This window comes from Scomber scombrus, chromosome 12, assembly GCF_963691925.1.
Source record: "Scomber scombrus chromosome 12, fScoSco1.1, whole genome shotgun sequence".
In the NCBI taxonomy this organism is placed as follows: Eukaryota; Metazoa; Chordata; class Actinopteri; order Scombriformes; family Scombridae; genus Scomber; species Scomber scombrus.
Genome location: NC_084981.1, coordinates 7,990,160 through 8,011,817, shown reverse-complemented (window position 1 = coordinate 8,011,817; position 21,658 = coordinate 7,990,160). Strand labels below are relative to the sequence as shown.

The 21,658-nt window shown below is 40.3% G+C and overlaps 2 protein-coding genes across 6 annotated transcripts; one reads left to right on the top strand and one right to left on the bottom strand.

Moving 5' to 3' along the window:
• Nucleotides 1–1,049: 1,049 nt before the first annotated feature.
• herc4 (HECT and RLD domain containing E3 ubiquitin protein ligase 4) lies at nucleotides 1,050–14,771 on the top strand. Of its 5 annotated transcripts, XM_062429962.1 has the most exons (24): nucleotides 1,050–1,166; nucleotides 4,352–4,631; nucleotides 4,728–4,887; nucleotides 5,013–5,089; nucleotides 5,182–5,403; nucleotides 5,500–5,591; nucleotides 6,314–6,444; nucleotides 6,603–6,751; nucleotides 6,998–7,074; nucleotides 7,178–7,305; nucleotides 7,425–7,484; nucleotides 8,111–8,222; nucleotides 8,486–8,675; nucleotides 8,750–8,922; nucleotides 9,026–9,145; nucleotides 9,228–9,326; nucleotides 9,410–9,577; nucleotides 10,396–10,539; nucleotides 10,963–11,129; nucleotides 11,373–11,439; nucleotides 11,535–11,617; nucleotides 12,436–12,619; nucleotides 12,890–12,992; nucleotides 13,086–14,771. In XM_062429962.1, exons 2-24 carry the CDS (start codon nucleotides 4,406–4,408, stop codon nucleotides 13,292–13,294), a joined length of 3,141 nt encoding a protein of 1,046 aa, XP_062285946.1. In that variant the 5' UTR covers nucleotides 1,050–1,166; nucleotides 4,352–4,405; the 3' UTR covers nucleotides 13,295–14,771. The 5 variants fall into 5 exon arrangements, 4 of the variants coding, with proteins under 4 accessions (XP_062285946.1, XP_062285948.1, XP_062285947.1 ...); XM_062429964.1 differs by lacking the exon at nucleotides 1,050–1,166 and having other exon boundaries at nucleotides 4,035–4,631; nucleotides 4,733–4,887; XM_062429963.1 differs by lacking the exon at nucleotides 1,050–1,166 and having other exon boundaries at nucleotides 4,035–4,631; nucleotides 7,181–7,305.
• Nucleotides 14,772–14,784: 13 nt separating this feature from the next.
• On the bottom strand, nucleotides 14,785–16,151 carry LOC133991515 (cytochrome c oxidase subunit 5B, mitochondrial). Its single transcript, XM_062429965.1, has 4 exons — nucleotides 15,993–16,151; nucleotides 15,304–15,374; nucleotides 15,125–15,224; nucleotides 14,785–15,028 (listed from the first exon to the last, which is right to left on the bottom strand). The coding sequence occupies exons 1-4, from the start codon at nucleotides 16,090–16,092 to the stop codon at nucleotides 14,916–14,918; spliced, it is 384 nt and encodes a 127-aa protein (XP_062285949.1). The 5' UTR covers nucleotides 16,093–16,151; the 3' UTR covers nucleotides 14,785–14,915.
• Between the last annotated feature and the right edge of the window lie 5,507 nt (nucleotides 16,152–21,658).

Sequence of the window (21,658 nt, the reverse complement as noted above, 5' to 3'; positions counted from 1 at the left end):
CAGCTGTGCTTATTAGGAGACTGAACTCTCCTACCATTAGGCATATCCAAACAAACATTTGGACTTGTACCAGCAGGCCTTATTACCGTTTCAAGGATTGTTCTCCGCCAATGGAAGAGCCACACAAAACCAGATCTTACTGACCTTTTCAAGTTGACAGACATCGCCTCTTTTGAGGCTCTAATCACAATGACTAATAAGTGCCAAGGGGAGTTTTATGAAGGTTGGTCTAATTTTCTGATGTATAAAGGAAGGAGCCTCACAGGAAGAATATATTCCTGCAAAACTTTTTTAAGGAAAATGTGTCATTTATATCCACAGTTTATTGTTTTTTTTTTTTACTGTTCTTGTAGCTACTTCTGTTTGCCCAAATTTAGTTTGTTATGTTTTCTTCTGTTTGTTCTTACTGCTTACTGTAACAACTGCTATTGTGTTTCATTTTGTATATTGAACAAGTTAATAAAAACTTTAATTACAAGAAAAGAAAGAAACTTGAATATATAGTTGCACTATCTACTACAGTGGTTCAGGTCAGTACAGCCCCCCTCCAGGGGTTCTTGAGGTCCTTTGATTCAATCCATAAGTAAGACAATGGCAGAATGTGTGACTATTTGGGGTCATGGAATTCATACACTTTCTGTAATAAAACGTTGAAAGCAAAAATCTTATCAGATAGGGGTCTGTGGTCTAATTTGTGTCAGTTTAGGGGTCGTTGAAGTGAAAAAGTTTGAGAACCATTGCTCCAGACACTGCATTGCGACTCTGTTAAACACACAACGACCTCTATCTCTAAAAGTAACACCGGTAATAAGCATTTGCAGTGCGGCCAACTTGACACCTGTTTCTGCAGCTTTCTTTTTCCCCAACCTGCATTCCGCGATAGGCTGCTCTACTCTGCCTCTGATTGGCTAATACTTGTTGTCTTCGTTGGTTAGATTGGTTAAGATTAGGCATGCAGCGTGAGATTGGTTGGGGTTGGATAATACTATCAGGACCATAGCCAATCAAAGGCGGGGGAGGGCTGGTCTTTTCTGAATGCGGGTGGAGAAGAAAAATATCGTTTCTCCAGCAGTTGTTGACTGACTCTTGACAACAAGCTCTCATTTTGACATCTGACAACAGCGACTGAAAATGTGCGCTGGAAAACAGTAACTGTGTCGGGTTTGGTAAGAGTTTCTATTTGGCTTTTTATTATTCTAAAGAGAAAAAACTCGTGTTATTCTTAGGCATGACAGTAACTTGTGAACACACTTTCGACACAGATAAAGACATAACGCGTCCTTTAGTTTGTGTTACTCAGCTATGCAGTTACCTAAAATATATAATAATTTAATGAATGAACTCTCAGTTACAGTATGTGAAGACTGCAGCCTGTTGAAAGAAATTCGTGTTTTATCCATGTTACCACGTGTCGTGAGCTTTATCTATAGTTTGTATCTTTAAACAGTTTACCGCCTGTAGTTACACCGGTGTTACACTGTATCTGGTAACCCTTCATATTCTGTGACATGTAGTGCTAAAAGAAGAACTAAGTTCCTTTATTTAAGTAAAAGTTTCAATACCACAAAAAATACTTCATTACAAATGAATAAATAATAATAATAAATAAAAAATCGTGTATTTATAATCCTACTTAAGTAAGAGTATGGAAGTATTACCAGCTAAATTGACTAAATTAGTACTAAAGTTAAATTTTATTAAAAGTAAAAGTAAATTAATACTGAGGTGAAAGTAAATAAGTAATTCTTCCTCTATATAGAATTAGTATTTTTTTTAAGTAGGATTTTAAATGCATCTACTTGTATTGAAGTATCTTTACATTGCAGTACTGATTAGAGCCTAACTGATTATTGATGATATTGGCTTACAATAGATATATTAGTATTGGCATATATGTTATCTGTTTTATGTATATATAGGCAGCATTTTATGTATATTTTATCCTTCTTCTTAATTCAAGTTTAATACGTACCAACATTGTTCTATGTGTTTTTTCATTTATAGTAATTCATAAGTAGATTCTCAGTGATGTCATTTTATACAGTAAAGTTTATTGTTAAAGTGTAAAATACCATGCCTCCATTAGGCAACATCTTTGTCACAAGTGTTTGATAACCGCATTTGAGGCATCAATACAAAACTTGTGTTTATATAGCTATACAGTACCAGTCAAAAGTTTGGACACACTTTCCCATTCACATCAATGATTAAGTGTGTCCAAACTTTTGACCGGTACTGTATATATTCTGCATAGATTAGATAAAAAAATTGTATTCCCTAATGTCAGTATATTGGCCCCAAAGATCCAGTATTGGTCATGCCCTATATTTGATATCTGATCTGAGCACTTCTTCCAACACTGCAGGTCACAGAATCTGATGTAACACCCCTTTAATGGTTAGACAGCTAAACCTAGGAACAAACGGCAGGTGATGCATAATCATATTATTCTGTATTTATTATCAGGCACAGCGTCTCCTGTGCGAAGAAAACATCTAAAACAACGTTTGTCCCTAACATATCTTGTGCCATAACATATCTTAATCAGTGAGGACTTTTGGACTTTTTGAAGCCAGCCTGCTACCTCAGTAAACAGTCGCCCTTTATATCTATTTATTTATAACTCTGATTCAGTCCTCACCATCAAGTACTTTGTGCTCCTTTTAACGTAGCTTCTGTTGAAAGTGTTTTAATGTGTCCTGTCCGGATGTGATGTGTTTTAATGTACTTGTTTTAATAGCAGATTTCTGCACATGCAAGCCAAGCACAAATTGCTGCCTTTTGTACACAAAAAGTAGACAATTAAGTATTTTCAGTTACATTCTATTAAATGCATCCCATCAAACCCCTAATCAATTTTCTTTTAACTTTTGTGGACCATGTTGGTTTTCACTTAAAGATGCTATCCTTTAGATTTTTGTCTTTTTGTAGCATATGATTCACATCCTTTTCATACTTATCAACTCCTTTTTGCTCTATGAATGGAGGCATTGTCATCCTGGGAGAGACCAATCCCATCAGGATGAAATGTTTCATCATAGGATAAAGGTGATCACACAGAACAACTTTGTATTGATTTGCAGTGACCCTTCCCTTTTAAGGGAACAAGTGGACCCAAACCATGCCAGCAAAATGCCCCCTACAGCATAACAGAGCCACCAGATCCTCTCACTGTAGGGGTCAAGCATTCAGACCTGTACTATTCTCTTGTTCACACATGCGCTCGCCCACTCATCGAGAATAATGTGAAGGATGACTCATCTGACCATATCCCTTTTTTATGGTCTTTTATGGTTTTTGCACCACTGAACTCTCAAAAGTGCATTCATCTTTGTAATGAGTGGTTTATGCACTGCCACTCTACTATAACATCCCGCTCTATGTAATTGTTGACAGACTGTTCTTGCTGACAGTCCGATCACGTCCTGCATTGACATTCTCAGTCACCTGGGGAAAAGTTGCTCTTCTGTTTTTCCTTACACTAATGCACCATCATCATGGTGCGTTGTCACTGTCAATTTCAGACCCTCTTCACTGATATCTTTCTCATAGATCTAAATGCAGATGTCACTTAAGTCACTGTTCCTATTTAAACAGCAGCCAGTTGAGCAATCATTGTGACTGAAGCTCCTGCCATCCGTGCCTCAACAACGAACCCTCCTTCAAAGTCACTTAGATCTTTTCCTCTTGCCATCTTGATACAAAAAGAATCAACTGGGCCTGCTTTGCATTTTTATACATGCCACAGAGCATGTAGGGATGTTTATTGCTCAATTGTACCATGAAGTGCACCTGTGTGGAAGCATCTGCTTTTATTTAGGTTTTTCCTTTCATTTCTCCCCCATCTGTATGTAATGGCAAATTAACTTAGTCAACGGTCATGACTAATTTGACATTATTTCTGTTTTGAATATTGAAAAATTATCATATAAATCACAATAGAGATGTATCACTTTTTAAACCCTCAGCACTTTAATTTGAAGAGCGAGGCGCACAACCGGAAGTGGTTTGTATTTTCAAGTGATATTCTCTAGCTTAACTCCGCCATCGCCGTTCATTTTTACTGTAGCTTACTTGGCTAATCTGTTTACATGTTACCCGGCCCGCTGCGAGTACATTATTTAGTTGTTTTGTATGTCGTTAAATTCTGCAGACATTAATTTAGCCAACCACAGGGCCGCGTCTGTTTCACACCGAGAGATAACGGTCTTCAAGCTGTAACGTTATTGGGCTAACTTGCCTTGCTAGGTGACACCAGCTCAAAGTGCATCCTGCAGCTCAAACTATGGAGGTCTGAATGAGGTCTGTGAGGTTGTAACAAGCAGCCGAGGTGTCTCTCGTGTTTCTACAGAGACGAGGATCCTGCTGGCGTGTGTGAGTTGGAGCCAACAAAGGCACATCTACAATGCTGTGTTGGGGCAATGCTTCCTACGGACAGCTGGGCTTGGGTGGGATTGATGAGGAGATAGTGGTGGAGCCACGAAAATGTGAGTTTTTCCACGGGAAGCAAGTGTGTGATGTGGGGTGTGGCCGCAGACACACCGCCTTCCTGCTGGAGGATGGGACAGTGTACACCTGTGGCTGCAACGACCTGGGCCAGCTGGGACATGAGAAGTCCAGAAAGAAACCAGGTTCATTTTTAATACATCTTTTTTTTTTTTTTTTTTTTAATCATAATGGCATTATAATGACTCATCACATTAACACTTTGTCTTTGTCTGCATTAGAACAGGTTGTGGCTCTGGATGCACAGATCATAGTGGCGGTGTCATGTGGAGAGTCCCATACACTCGCCCTGAATGACAAAGGGCAGGTTTTCTCCTGGGGCCTGGGCTCAGATGGGCAGCTGGGCCTAAATAACTTTGAAGAATGTGTTCGTGTGCCTAGGTAAATTAGAAATGTTATACTAAGATGATGTCTCACAAGCAACCACTAAAAGATATCATTTCTAAATCCTCTCCCTCTTTCTCTTTCTCTTTCTCTCTCTCTCTCTCCCTCTCTGAAAATGCCAGAAACATCAAGACGTTGTCAGATGTTCAAATTGCTCAGGTAGCCTGTGGGTACTGGCATTCCCATGCACTTTCAAGAGGTGGGGCATGCTTTGCACAACACATAATACAGATTTTTTCATTCATTATGTTTTCTTCACATGAATCCCTTTTGACACATTACTATTCACAGGGGGCCAAGTGTTCTCCTGGGGCCAGAATCGATACGGACAACTTGGGATAGGATTAACTGGACAGAGCATTCCCACGCCCCAAATCATTCAGTCTCTGCAGGGCATTCCTTTTGCTCAAATATCTGCAGGCGGCGCTCACAGCTTCGCCCTCACTCTCTCAGGAGCGGTGTTCGGTTGGGGGTGCAACAAATTCGGTCAGCTGGGTCTCAATGACCGCAATGGTGAGGGGATAAAAAAGAAGTGTCCAAACCTTAATCTGTGAGTGAGCATTCAATCTCTAAACTCAGACTAATTGTATGAAGGGCTTTTTTTTTCAGATCGGTGTTTCCCAGCTCTGCTGAAGTCGCTCAGATCACAGAGAGTGATTTATGTCTCCTGTGGAGAAGATCATACAGCAGCACTGACCAAGGTATGGTATATATGTTTTATTATGTGGTGAATTAATAGTTTTTAAATCTTGGACCTTAATTGTATCATTTTGGTAATTGTTGGCTCTGATTACATTTTGAATTGCTGAGATAAATAGTCACATGGACTCCACTTAACACAGCTTTACAATAATGTAATGAGCTTCGCAAATACAAACATTTAGATCATTCTCAGTTTCATTTACAGTTTCACTAAATGCTCGAAACCACTCATTTAGAAGCAAAGATCAAGGTGAACAATGAACCGAGGTGAATGCCTCAATCAATCGCATTGTAAAACTGTTACATGACTTTGCTAAGTTCAGTAAGTCAAAGTGAAACCAAGGACCAGCCCTCCAAAATCTAATGGAAGGTTTTAGGGTTTAACTTGGGTAATTGTTTTGATTTCTACTATATAATAATCACCTCTTTTAAATAAGCCTATATCACAATAATTAAGCTGGTTAGTAAAGCTGTCATAGATAAAATGACTGAACTACTACTTTGGTGGTTAAACTCATAAGTTCCTCCTTCAGTAGTGCAGTGCGTGTAATATTATATAGCTGATTGTCACTTTTTGGGGATAGCTTGATTGAAATGACAATCCTGATTAAACCCTCTGTGCTCTTTAACCCTGTATAAAGCGTCATTTGCTAACCTTTTTAGCCTTGCAGCGCTCTCGTCCGCGAGAAGGTCAAAATAACTGCTGTTGTTGATTTCACAGGAAGGAGGTGTGTTTACATTCGGAGCAGGAGGGTACGGACAGCTCGGACATAACTCTACAAACCACGAAATCAACCCGAGGAAAGTGTTTGAGCTCATGGGAAATGTAGTCACGCAGATTGCATGTGGAAGGTAAAATGTCCTGTTTATTGTTCATTCAATTTAATGTCCAATGTTGCATGCACACTTCAATGTAACATGAAATAAACAGCATGCAGTGTTAGTCTGATGAGATGATTTGAAATCGTACTTAAACGACTTACAGTTCTCAAACTGCTCTGTAACGACAGGCAGCACACTTTGGCTTTCACTCCCTCTTGTGGAAAGATGGACTCTTTTGGGCTCGGGGGTAACGGGCAACTCGGTACACGCTCCACTTGCAACAGAAAAAGCCCCGGCCCTGTCAAATGCGCCTGGGTAGCCTCCAGTGCTCCAACAGGTGAGATGCAGTCAATTAAAGCAGCATAAAAGCATTTCTGAAGGACTAGACGGCAGAAAGAAACATGAGAGAAGCACACAGAGTAAAACGCTCCAGACTTGGCTGCTGATTTAATATCCTGTATCAAAAATATTACTTGGTAGACCTTTAGGAAGACTGTTGCATGTTTTTATTCAGTACTCTACGTGTATTTAACTCATTGCAACCTCTTTGTTTATTTCTTGCTTTTGTTACGTCACATTACAGAAATGCAACAGAGCTGCTGTGTCAAGAGGATTTATGCCGGAGGAGACCAGAGCTTTTCTCACTATTGCACTGCCAATGTATGTTTTCATAAACACGCGACTTCTGACATTTTGAGCACTCAGTTAATAAGTCTGCTTATGTAAGTTCAGACTTTTAAAAAGTCTTGAATATTTGTTGTAGCAGAGCCTGCAGAACTTGGATGACGTAAGGATACAAGACCCCAACAGAAGGCATTGCACCTTGAATGAGGAGATTATACAGAAGTGGCTGAATCACTCACCAGGAAGAATCCCGCTGGAAGTCTCCAAGTAATGTCTCCTCACATGAACTTGGACCACATATTATTGGATGAGTCGCCATGGTGCTGTAATGTCTTATTTGTGAACAGCAGTCACACTAATGACTCAACTTTTATGATTCCCTTTAGTGAGATTGACCTCGTGTTCTCCTCAGCAAGCTGCCTCAATGGATCGTTTCTGTCTACGAGGTAATCTCTATTTAAATGGAGTCAATGTTCATCCACAGTTAGGTCCAAAAGTCTTAACCCATTGCTAAGAACTTTCTGTTTTCACTATGGTCATATCCAAGACATTTTCTTCACTGATTTTAAATTATTTTCACACTATTTAGAACTAGTATATGTCAAATTTGATAAGTCTAGTTAATTAGTTGATGAATTGATGAATGTTTATTTTGCTTATGTTGTTAATATTAATTATAAATTAAAATAAATATTAATATTAATGTCTGTGTGTTTATATTAATTATGTCCTCTGTTTTCAAATATATTAAAACAGAGAAAGTGAAAATGATTTAAAATCACTGTATTCATGTTTATTATGCAGTAACACCGCGGCTAATAACAACACATTGTTGCTGGTTGTTATGGTAACACAACATGCTTTGTAGCATGTGAATTTTGCAGGTACTGAGGACAAATCATTTCTTATGAAGGATGCTGACTCAGTGCTATGTTGTAGTATGAAGCTGTAGCCAGTGTTGTTGTTGTAGGATTGGATTGTACAATAATGAGCCTCCCTCATGTATGTAAAAGCAGTGGGAGAGTGGTCTTCTTGGTCTCAGTCTCATCAACTGCCTCTCTCTTTTACACAGTCATCCAGATCACTACAGTACCAGCAGTAAATGTTCAGGGGTGGATATGAACACGGCTCGTCTCCTGTTACACAGAGTGATTCAGCAAGATCACCCAGAGATCGCTCAGCAGGTCAGTGGTCAGGAAGTAAATGCTTTAGTCAGTGCACCATATCCATGTCTGTTTGTCTCTCTACTATATATGCTTTAAATGCACAACATACAGTCCTCCTCCACACAGCTACAATTCCTCTAACAGTGGCAGCATGTATTTTACTTCCCACTACCTCCAATTATCACAGTGATTATAAAACAAGCACTAAGTCATGTGGCCAGTTAGGTTCAGATTATCACCAGACCTTAACAGACCTGCATACTGTCTTCTGTCACTCTCAGATTGCTGCAAGTCTGGAGAAGAACCTGATCCCCAGACTGAGCAGCTCTCCTCCAGACATTGAAGCCTTGAGACTCTACCTCACTCTCCCTGAATGTCCTCTCTTCAGCGACAGAAAAAACTACGTGACCATCGCTATCCAGTTCGCCAAATCAATCATCAGTCTGAAAGAAGCTCCACTGAAGGTTCTAGGTAGGACCAAGAACGATTTTCATACATGCAGTTTTTTCTCGTGTCTGACATGTTTGGTCTTGTATTTGCTTCAGGAAACTGGTGGTCCACATTTGAACCCCCGTTCTTCCAGAGACTTGTAGAGTTGTACAAAGAGGTGGTGGTCTATCTGCTCCAGATGCACAAGGTGGGCATTCCTTCAGTAGAGCAGAGAATTTTCACCTGTTTCCTGGAAACGTCCCTCCGACTGTTGGAGATCCTGCATATGGTGAGTAATGAGAAAATCCATGAATTTGTGTCACCACAGCTGTTTTACATCATGCAGTGCTTTTGAGGAACTGTTGATGACGTACATTTTCCTGTTGCTCCAGGTGAGCGATAGAGCAGGACACATAATACAGTACGATAAATTCTACATCCACGAGCTGGATGACTTGATAGACATCAGAAATGACTACGTCACATGGGTTCAGAGGCAAATGTACCCAATGGTGAGTCTACTGTTGATGTCAGCTCCACTTTTCTCTTTGTTACATTTGTTTATGATTCATTCATTAATGTCTCTGTCTTCAGGGTCATGATGGCGTGGTGACTCTGTGCAGGTATCCTTTTGTTTTTGATGCCCAAGCAAAGACCACACTACTTCAGACTGATGCTGTCATACAAATGCAGGTAATGCACATTCTCTCTCTCTTTTTTCCTTCCCCCTCATTCGATCCTGAAACATAATAAGGGAATTATTATTATATTGATAGATGGCGGTGGACCAGGCACAGATGCAAAACTTCAGCTCCATGTTCCTTCCCGCCGTGGAATCTGTAAACCCATGCCTCATCCTCATCGTCCGGAGGGAAAACATTGTTGGAGACACCATGGAAGTCCTCAGGAAGTCCAAGAATGTTGACTACAAGAAACCACTCAAGGTTTGTTTACTGGATATTTTATGAAAATGATTATTCATTTTAACAGTATCTAAACTCCCCCAGGAAATTTAGTTTTTTGCTCATCTCCGGTGGTGTGACTTCTCTCTGTGCTGCAGTGACGTACATGTGTTCTCCTGGATACACTGACATCACTGTTGGGTATGGTCAGAGGTGAAAGAGGCTTGAAACCAGGTCTTTGAAGCCAATTTGTGGCACAAGTGGCCAAATTGTGTAATTACAACTCTACGTGATGCTATTGGACCTGAAAAAAAGACTTTTGGCCGATAGACTTGCATTGTGAAAGAGACATTTGTTAATCAGTGGATAAATTTTTTTGAACGAAATGATTCCTTTCACTATCAAAATTTGATCCATTTGGCCCAATAATATTTGGAAAAATCCATAAGAGACACACAGTTTAATTGTTTTATCCCCATTTAAGTTACCTGAAGGGGTTTAACCGAAAGTTACCAATGCACTTGATCTGTAGGCCCCACAGCTGTGCAGAAGAAGTCAAACCATTTTGATTTCATACACCACTGAGCATCTCTGTCGGAATGAACAGGTTTCTGCCTCTGATGCTGTATCCAGGGAAAAACGTGTTTTTACTTTAAGTTTAAAAGTGGGTAAGATTATATGCAGCTTGTTTAATTTAAGGAGTGATACAAAACATTACTGATTGTACTATCTGTCATTCATGGATGAATGCTTTAAATATTATTATTACTTTCCTTTGCCCGCTTCCAAAACACATGTTTACAAAGGTGTGTTAGTTGAAGTTAAAAGTTGCTATAACTTTCCTAACGTGTCCATGGCAGGTGATCTTTGTTGGAGAAGAGGCAGTCGATGCAGGAGGCGTGAGAAAGGAATTCTTCCTGCTGATCATGAAAGAGCTGCTGGATCCCAAATACGGCATGTTCCGTTACCATGAGGAGTCCAGGCTCATCTGGTTTTCAAACAAGGTACTTCACTGTGTGATTGACCTTCATACCCTCACACTGCTATAATATCACTTATCACTATGTATAAGTGCACTCTGAAACAACCTTAGTAATGGGGACACTGAAGTGGTCTTATGTGAATTGGTAGAATTAAATGTCATATCCTGTTTAGAGTTAACCAGATAAATTAAATCTTAATGCGGTATTTTCTAGTTCTTTTTAGATTTTTAATAAGTACGCACGCTGTTTGGCCTTAGTAATATAACACCAGTGTATAACTGTATTCATCAGCTATATGACTAGAGAGATACAAATGCATGGAAATCATGATTGTCGCTCATAGATGGATTTTATATCAGTGTTATTCATGTCAGTGTTTAAAAGCAGACAATGGTACTCCATGTGATATATGTCGGACTGACAATCAATGAATGTTTCTTCCAGACCTTTGAGGACATTGACTTGTTCAACCTGATCGGGATCATCTGTGGTCTGGCCATCTACAATCTCACGATAGTGGAACTCAACTTCCCGGTGGCCCTTTATAAGAAGCTCCTGAAGAGGAAGCCGACATTAGATGACCTGAAAGAGCTAATGCCAGATGTGGGAAGGTCAGATCAAGGATCAGTCATCTGAGGTTTCCATTTATCATGTCTATATGAATGTCAGTTTGCCTCAGTATCACTTTTGCTGCACCTGAAATGTTTTATTTTAATATTTCAATTATATTACCACACAAACTGTGTTGATTAAAATATTTTTGAAATAGTGTTGAGTATAAGTAAGTTAATCATAGTCTAAAAAAAGTACCAAAAATATTGTAAAATATGTCTTTTTTCTGTCTCTTAAACTAGGAGTCTGCAGCAGTTACTGGACTATGCAGAAGATGATCTTGAGGACACCTTCTGCTTGAACTTCACAGTGAGATGATTGTCCCTTGTGGAGCATTAAGTATAGAAATAGTTGTGATATCTGCATACTAAAACAGCAAAATCCAAATGTCTGTTTTTTTTCAGATCACAGAAGAAAACTATGGTGCCACAGAGGTTTTGGAACTAGTGTCTAATGGCGAAAACATCAATGTTAATAATTCAAACCGGTAACATCAAGCTTTTCTTGGATTTTGTGTTAACCAATAGCAAATATTGTTTAAGACCCAATGGTTTTGGAGATGGTCTTCTGAAACACTCTGACTTGATAGTTGCACCAGAGTAAGGTTCATTATAGCAACTATAATAGATATTTTTTATACTAATATTATAATGAATCAGATGTCAAAGACACCACTCGTAGAGATGGCTTTACAGAGCTTTATGGTGAGTTTCAGCCCGCCTGCAACTTTATTGTTTTGGTTCCCTTACAGCTCTCATGGCGTAGTTTTCAGCCACAACAGGCAGCTTTTTCAGTGGAAAAGCTTTGTAAAAAATCAAACAGTTAATACAGGTCTAAATGTCCAAAATCTGTAGGTTTTTAGGTGAATATAACTAAATTTCTGTAAAACTAACAACATTTTCATCAGCCTCAGCAGAACTTTAGTGTAATATGCTAAATAGCTCATGTTAGCATATTAACAACACACTAAACTAGGATGGATGAACAAATAGACATCAGAAATATCAAAATAATAAAGTGACACCACCATACAGTGAGAGTAAACAGTCCTTTCTCTCTAGGTGCAGCATACTAAAGATATACTAAGATAGTGATTTGTAAATATTAAGTCTCCACTGAATCCAATTCAGGGCTTTAATTCTATGTTTCAAGTTGTTCCTAACCTTTAATCAATTAATCTTTTCACCTCAGGATTCACTGTAGTCTCTTGCTAAACTCTTTCAGTTTTAGCAATCCAGTCATGTGAAATTAACAAAAGTAATATTCTTTTTCATCAGTGTCTTTTTTTTTCTTTTATTCCTCTAGGCAGGACTTTGTCATTGCGTACGTAGACTACGTTTTCAACACATCAGTGGCTCCACTATTTGAGTGCTTCTTTGCCGGCTTCCACAAGGTGTGCGGTGGCAAAGTTTTGGAGCTTTTCCAGCCTAACGAGCTGCAGGCCATGGTGATCGGCAACACCAACTACGACTGGACGGAGCTCGAAAAGGTGTTCGAAATTGAAATATTTCAGTGATTCATTTTCAAGCTCAATGATGTAATCTTCAGAAAGGAACAATAACAATCTAACTAAGTATCTAGAAATGTATCAAATATTTCCACTCTTGGTACACAATCTTTTTTTAAATCTCTCATATCTCATCTGTCAGTGAATCATAAATGTATGTATTATACATGCAAACGCCTTCAGTTTTCAGTAAAAACTTTGTTGGCTGAGTAACTTGAAATGGGACATATAACTTTTGTTTTCATTTTTCAGAGTACTGAATATAAAGGGGAGTACTGGGCAGACCATCCCACCATGAGGCTTTTCTGGGAAGTGTTCCACAGTCTTCCTTTAGAAAAGAAGAAACAGTTCCTCTGTAAGTGTTGCTCTTCATGTGTGACGTGTTAAAAATGTTAGAGAAGCTGTTGCTGCAACGAGATATAATGAAAAATGTCTCTCGTCTCTTCAGTGTTCCTCACAGGAAGTGATCGCATACCCATCTTAGGCATGAAAAGCCTGAAACTGGTGATCCAGCCCACTGGCGGAGGGGAGCATTACTTACCTGTAGCACACACCTGCTTCAACCTGCTGGACTTGCCCAAGTACACGAGTATAGAAACACTCCGTGAGAAGCTTCTACAAGCTATAGATCACAATCAAGGCTTTAACCTGGCGTGATAGTGCACAGAAATAACTGGAACCTCGACTCCAGACTGTTGATGGCTACCACATTCCCAAATGATGATGTTTAGCAGACTCCTCTGAGTTCTGCTAAAGGAAATGAACATTGGTTGGAAAGAAGAGGCGGCCACCTGACACTACAAGTGATTAAGAGTTGGATGTCTTAGACGTTAATCTTGACTTCGATTTTTCAGCTTTTTTTTTTTTCCTCCATGCCATCACAGTATTTGTTGCGCTATTACAAGTCGATTCACGTTTGATATTGCTCTTGTAGATATGCTTTTATTAATGTTTGGATATGACAAGTATGATGAAGCGAACTACTGTTACTTACAGTACAGGGCATGCATACAGCAACATAAATACCTGTAAAATATAATCAAATGCAGTAGCCCTACCTTTCTGAAGCTTGCAATGGAATTCAATGTAATAATGAGATGTTTCTGTTATGTTTATACTGATGAAAAAATATATCAGAAGTACCTCAAACTAACTTAAGCAAACACTGTGGTCTTAGAAATGGTCAGATTTAAATCAACACCTCTTTTTACATTTTAAGCTTCACTGTGGTAGTAGTTACTCCGTGGCTACTGCAGTGAATCATGCAGTATTTTGCAGGAACTAATGATGTTGTGCCCACCCCCTGTGCATTAAAATGTTTGATTCATTATGTTTGACATAAAGTTCTGTTGTGATGTTTGAGAAAGAGCAGTGCAAAGCATTTGCTTTAGATGCTGAGTGGATTTTCTTGGCTGTAAGCTTTAAAACAATCCACAAATAAAAACTTTAAGTGCAGCCATTGAAATGTGAATTACTGTTGGGAGAAACTACTGAATGATGAATGGCTGATTAGATTTGAGTTTACATTATTACAGTATTTGGCTCTTTAAAAGCAATTTGTACATTCACCAACCACCTTGGGACTGTGCCAGCGTACGAAGAGTTTTCATTCATTTTTAATACTGTCAGTCTTACATAGCTGCATACTTTGAGCATATAACAGTGATCCATTGAATTTACAGTAAAGGGTCAAACATTTACAAGACAATGCTCTTCAAATGATGTGATGATAAGCCAAAGTCTTAATCTATTGTGTAATACAGACATAAACTGAAATCGGAGCATTATTTCTAGTATTTTATCAAATGCTGAAATCAATTAAACTAGTTCATATTTTTGGCTTTAATAGATTCCCTTGCTCTTTGTCACAGCTTAACTGATGTTAACTTGTTCAGTTATCTGATGAAAGATTTCCGCACACTTCGATCTGTGCAGTATTCCCTTTATTTTTGAGCTTTCGGACCTTCATCAAAAGCTTAACAAATCAAGTGAATACTGCATATATCTAAGTGTGCAGATATCTCTTAAACCAAGTTTGGACTCGTCCATAACCTCACAATGACTTAGCCGGGTGGAGCAGTGGTCATCTTGCATAACCGTTTTGCTTATTAAAAACCTAACAACAGATTTCTATTGAGACAATCCAGTTCAGGCACACATTTTAATGCTACACTGTACATATGAAATGATATGCAGACATTGCAAGTATATGGCCACGAAGAAGGCAAATAGGTACAATGCACCATTTGTACAGAGCCTTTTGGTGTTGAGGTCAGTTTTAATGGGGCAACTCGTGGTGGACCAGTTTGTAGTGGGAACCACAGGAAGGACAGCGGTGGCAATCTCCCTCATGAAGCCAGAACCAAACTATAGCAGTGTTGTCTTCCTCACCTGCAGACAATTATATTATGGTCATCGTGGTTTGTCATCTACACATTAATTTTTTTTTAAAAACAACAGACCCTTCCTTTAATGTGTACTACTTACACACGCAGCCCACCAGCCTCTTGGTTCCAATGCATGGTACAATATGAGGGTCTTCCTTGGTTCCACCATACTGCTTGGGCTTAAGTATACTGTAGGGATCCTGCAATGTGAATATGAAGAGAATAGGTTCATACTGTGTAAGAATTAAAGAGAACACTCGCACTTGTACAGTAGCCTACCTTTCCCTGTTTAAAGGCCTGCATGACACGTCTCTCCAATCCAGCAGCCTGTTCCTCATCTGTTGGTATGCCTGAAAATTATACAGCAAAGTTTTATTTGTTGTTCATAAAGGGTCATTATAAATTTAAAACCACCTTCAAAGTCGCCATGCCAGCTTGTGCCCTGTGCACATCACAGTCGGTCACTTGGCACCACCCACACCAACCAACCACTGTCCTTTATCCGGATACTGGCACCACACCAACAGACGCCTGCCAAAGAAGGTTGGGTCTACCAGAGGCCTTTCCACTAGTTACAATCCAAATGACCTTCATTATTTGATTCAAATACTGTGGGCGCATTGAAATTGAGCGTGTCCGTGGTACACACTTTTTTTTTAACAGCACATAAAGTCACCACAGAAAGTTTATTTACTGAAAACAAACAAAACAGTCTTATCTACCATCTGTATATAATGCAGCACCAGTGGTAGCTGGTTAAAGTTTTACAGACAGATGATACAGATGATAGTGTATGGCGTTGTAGCCACCTAACTGCGCAATAAACTAAAAATACCGCTTGATACCAGACTGACAGTGAAGCCCCCTCAAGTTCCTTGCCTGTACACATTCATCCCCCGCTGACAGGGAAGCTTTCACTTTTCAGTCTGTAGTACTGTTTAAAATTTCGGTAATAATCAGACTCTTACCTTTCAGAGTGCCCATGGCGCGGTGTGGCCGTGTAGCCAACACATGGCTCCTCAGCTGCAATGTTTTTGTACAAGTTCGAAGGAGAAGTCGTCCTGCCATCCTGGTCTCACTGTCAGGTTACCGAGAATGACCCGACACAGCGAGCCGCGGACTGAAATGACCCCGACAACCGTGTGAGTGACAGGAGGTTTGGGCCAATAGGAGCAGAAACACCAGCTGCGCTAACCAATGACAGAGGGTAGCGCGAGGAACAGGTGTAAAATATATAAAGACATGGCGAAAATCATAATAGGTCTATTTATTTGTATTGGCTTTTCATTGGATTTGTTTGTATTGATTTAATCCTATTGAACAACCGAGAGATTCACTTAATAACGTTTTTTTTTGGAGAAGGTACTGACATCCTGTTGGAAATATCAGAAGAGATTACAAAGCTAAAGTCATTACACACATGAAATGGACACACACACAAAGAGAGAAAGAAAAACCTCTATATCTACTTATATCTAGTGTCGCACTAATTGGTTTGATTGATAGCTAGTAGGGGAGTCAATAAATGTTATAGATTACACAATAAATACAAAACAAAAACTCCAAACTGAATGCTGTGTGGGGAAAACAAACTATTAGTGCTCTACTTAACTAAATTAATCACCATAGTAACACTCTGGAAATTCCCTGTGCCAGACTCAGAAATTATAAAATAAATAAAACTTAAAAATCAAAAGTTTCCTTGCGTCAGAAAGTGGGATTGGTGAAACACAGTGGTGTAAAGATTAATAAATGAAGAATTACACTCGCACTGTTCAGTTTATCATCACAATACAAACCATGTTGTTTAGACCTACTGAACAGTGCACAGGTCTGCACCAAGCTCCTACGGATATAAAGAAATCACTTCTTCATTGGTATTTGAAGTGACCTCGTTTGTATGATTGATACTCCAGTTGGAGGCGATGTCAGACAAACAAACAGCACCGTTTCTGATGGTTCTTCAAGTTAAAAATGGGAAATACGAGCATTAATGAAGCAGTTTTAACTTGTAAAGACATTATGTTTTTGTTTATCTGTAGTGCAGCGCTGCCTGTAAGTGATAGTAGTTGCTCCTCTTGTCCAGGTGGAGGCAGTGTGGGACAGACTAAATTGCATTGGTTTGGGGGGTTTGTTGATGAATATGAAGCAGTTTAACATGTAAATACGTGATGTTTGAACGTATGTGTCGTCACAGCGTGTAAAAAAGACTGAGTCCCGCTGTATTACTCAGGCTGCACTACAGTGTCTATTCATAGGCGCGATCCCACTACTGAGCGGCACGGGGGCTTTGACCTGCTGCGTTTCCGACCTGGGCCGGTGCACCCCTCCTTAGACGACCTGGTGGTCCCGGGCTCCCCCAGGAGCACCATATCGATACCGATCTAAGTGCGGACACCCGATCGGCATAGTCCACTGCAGCTCAGAACTCCTGAGTTCAAACGATCCACCAGCCTCAGCCTCCCAGTAACTTGGATTACAGGCGCTCGCCACCGCACCCGGCGAGAGATTCCTACATTCAACGGAGTTTTGGAGTTTTACGATGGTGACGTCACCAAGAAACAGACAGCGGCATTTAGTGGTGAGAAAATGAACTACAGTGTTGAAAGTTCAACAAGCACACCAGTTTCCCAAAGATCACTCACTGTTAATGACTTGTGTTTTTAATCAAGATTCATGGGTTTATAACGTGTCTTTATGTCAGAATGCTGTTTTAATCATATGTGTATTATGAATTCACTGATATTATCCTCCTCTCTCATGTCTTGTAGTTTATTGACATACAGACATACAGTAGTTTACCCTTAATTTCAGCCCTGCAGCAAAAATATTTGACTCAGTGATGAGAACGTTCACTATTTACATCAAAATGTTTACAAAATAGTTAATGGGCTTGATAAACCTTTGTCGCTAGATAAGATGATCTTGCAGTGTGTTTGTTGGTGACGTCACCGTCGTTAAACTCCAAAACTCCGATGAATGCAATAATCTCTCGCCGGGTGCGGTGGCGCGCGCCTGTAATCCAAGTTACTGGGAGGCTGAGGCTTGCGGATCGTTTGAGCTCAGGAGTTCTGAGCTGCAGTGGACTATGCCGATCGGGTGTCTGCACTAAGTTCGGTATCGATATGGTGCTCCTGGGGGAGCCCGAGACCACCAGGTCGTCTAAGGAGGTGTGCACCGGCCCAGGTCGGAAACGGAGCAGGTCAAAGCCCCCGTGCCGCTCAGTAGTGGGATCGCGCCTGTGAATAGACACTGTAGTGCAGCCTGAGTAATACAGCGGGACTCAGTCTTTTATCAATTATGAAATTTTAGTTTTTTTACTGTTGCTTTGTTATCTAAAGTCAAGTTTGATGTTTACAAGAAGTGACACCGATGTAAACAAACCTTAATGACTTAGATTTAGCTCAACTAATATCTGTCACATTGGCCAGTCTCTATTCAAAGACCGGTTATGTTTCATAGTAAATTTCTATTATGATATTAAATGTTTTGAATTACGGTGGGCCAGGAGTCGCTGTTTGCCTACCACTAAGTTATTGTATCATACTAACCGGCGAAGTTATGGAGAGTATCCACTGTATGTCAGTAAGCTAAAATACATGAGAGAAGAGGAAGGAATTCAAGGAATTCAATGAATTCATAATTAACATATGATTAAAATAACATAAAGACATGTTATAAAACCATGAATCTTGATTAAAAACATTATCAGTGAGTGATCTTTGGGAAACTGTTGATTTGATTGATGAACCTTCAACAATGTAGTACGTTTTTCGTCATTGGATGCCGCTGTCTGTTTCTTGGTGACGTCACCGTCGTTAAACTCCAAAACTCCAGTGAATGCACGTTTCCCTCGCCGGGTGCGGTGGCGCTCGCCTGTAATCCAAGTTACTGGGAGGCTGAGGCTGGTGGATCGTTTGAGCTCAGGAGTTCTGAGTTGCAGTGGACTATGCCGATCGGGTGTCCGCACTAAGTTCGCTATCGATATGGTGCTCCTGGGGGAGCCCGGGACCACCAGGTCGTCTAAGGAGGGGTGCACCGGCCCAGGTCGGAAACGGAGCAGGTCAAAGCCCCCGTGCCGCTCAGTAGTGGGATCGCGCCTGTGAATAGACACTGTAGTGCAGCCTGAGTAATACAGCGGGACTCAGTCTTTTATCAATTATGAAATTTTAGTTTTTTCACTATTGCTTTGTTATCTAAAGTCAAGTTTGATGTTTACAAGAAGTGAAACCGATGTAAACAAACCTTAATGACTTAGATTTAGCCCAACTGATCTCTGTCACATATTGGCCAGTCTCTATTCAAAGACCGGTTATGTTTCATAGTAAATTTCTATTATGATATTAAATGTTTTGAATTACGGTGGGCCAGGAGTCGCTGTTTGCCTACCACTAAATTATTGTATCATACTAACCGGCGAAGTTATGGAGAGTATCCACTGTATGTCAGTAAGCTAAAAGACATGAGAGAAGAGGAAGGAATTCAAGGAATTCAATGAATTCATAATTAACATATGATTAAAATAACATAAAGACACGTTATAAAACCATGAATCTTGATGAAAAACATTATCGGTGAGTTATCTTTGGGAAACTGTTGATTTGATTGATGAACCTTCAACAATGTAATACGTTTTTCGTCATTGGATGCCGCTGTCTGTTTCTTGGTGACGTCACCGTCGTTAAACTCCAAAACTCCAGTGAATGCACGTTTCCCTCGCCGGGTGCGGTGGCGCGCGCCTGTAATCCAAGTTACTGGGAGGCTGAGGCTGGTGGATCGTTTGAGCTCAGGAGTTCTGAGTTGCAGTGGACTATGCCGATCGGGTGTCCGCACTAAGTTCGGTATCGATATGGTGCTCCTGGGGGAGCCCGAGACCACAAGGTCGTCTAAGGAGGGGTGCACCGGCCCAGGTCGGAAACGGAGCAGGTCAAAGCCCCCGTGCCGCTCAGTAGTGGGATCGCGCCTGTGAATAGACACTGTAGTGCAGCCTGAGTAATACAGTGGGACTCAGTCTTTTATCAATTATGAAATTTTAGTTTTTTCACTATTGCTTTGTTATCTAAAGTCAAGTTTGATGTTTACAAGAAGTGAAACCGATGTAAACAAACCTTAATGACTTAGATTTAGCCCAACTGATCTCTGTCACATTGGCCAGTCTCTATTCAAAGACCGGTTATGTTTCATAGTAAATTTCTATTATGATATTAAATGTTTTGAATTACGGTGGGCCAGGAGTCGCTGTTTGCCTACCACTAAATTATTGTATCATACTAACCGGCGAAGTTATGGAGAGTATCCACTGTATGTCAGTAAGCTAAAAGACATGAGAGAAGAGGAAGGAATTCAATGAATTCAATGAATTCATAATTAACATATGATTAAAATAACATAAAGACATGTTATAAAACCATGAATCTTGATGAAAAACATTATCAGTGAGTGATCTTTGGGAAACTGTTGATTTGATTGATGAACCTTCAACAATGTAGTACGTTTTTCGTCATTGGATGCCGCTGTCTGTTTCTTGGTGACGTCACCGTCGTTAAACTCCAAAACTCCAGTGAATGCACGTTTCCCTCGCCGGGTGCTGTGGCGCGTGCCTGTAATCCAAGTTACTGGGAGGCTGAGGCTGGAGGATCGTTTGAGCTCAGGAGTTCTGAGCTGCAGTGGACTATGCCGATCGGGTGTCCGCACTAAGTTCGGTATCGATATGGTGCTCCTTTGGGAGCCCGAGACCACCAGGTCGTCTAAGGAGGGGTGCACCGGCCCAGGTCGGAAACGGAGCAGGTCAAAGCCCCCGTGCCGCCCAGTAGTGGGATTGCGCCTATGAATAGACATTGTAGTGCAGCCTGAGTAATACAGCGGGACCCAGTCTTTTCACACTCTGTACACTTTATAACAAACAGCTGTGACGACACATATGCTCAAACATCACGTTTTTACTTGTTTGGCTGTTTCATGTTCAGCAACAAACCTCCCAAACCAATGCTGTTTAGTCTGTCCCACACTGCCTCCACCTGGACAAGAGGAGCAACTACTATCAATCACACCAATCGCTCATACTGGCTTTTACTGTCCACAGTAATTTGGGCAAAACGATCACACTTACAGAAAATCCTGATTACAAACATTTGACCATTTTAACATTTTGTTGTAAGATTGTCGTTGGGTGTGTGTGTGTGTGTGTGTGTGTGTGTGTGTGTGTGTGTGTGTGTGTGTGTGTGTGTGTGTGTGTGTGTGTGTGTGTGTGTGTGTGTGTGTGTGTGTGTGTGTCTGTTGTCAGCATAAAATGTGAAGATTAAGGGTGAAATGATGCGGTTAGTGCATCACACAGTTCACAATTTGACACGAACCATGTAGCTCTCTTCCCAATTTTCCTCTGGAAAGAGGGGATGAAGCCTCCGCGTTAGGAAACCGGGCGTACCTGCGCACTTTGGTTCCGCTCTCCTCTTTCCTACTAAACTAACATTTCTCCTCAAGACAGATGTGGAAATTAACTATTTTGGACCTCTGTCAATATAGCGTACTGCACAGTTGTTCTTATTACAATAAGCAAAAATAAAGCACGACTTAAAATAATATATGAACCGTTTCAAAATAAACACCACAGTTATCACATATTTTGAGTGTACTA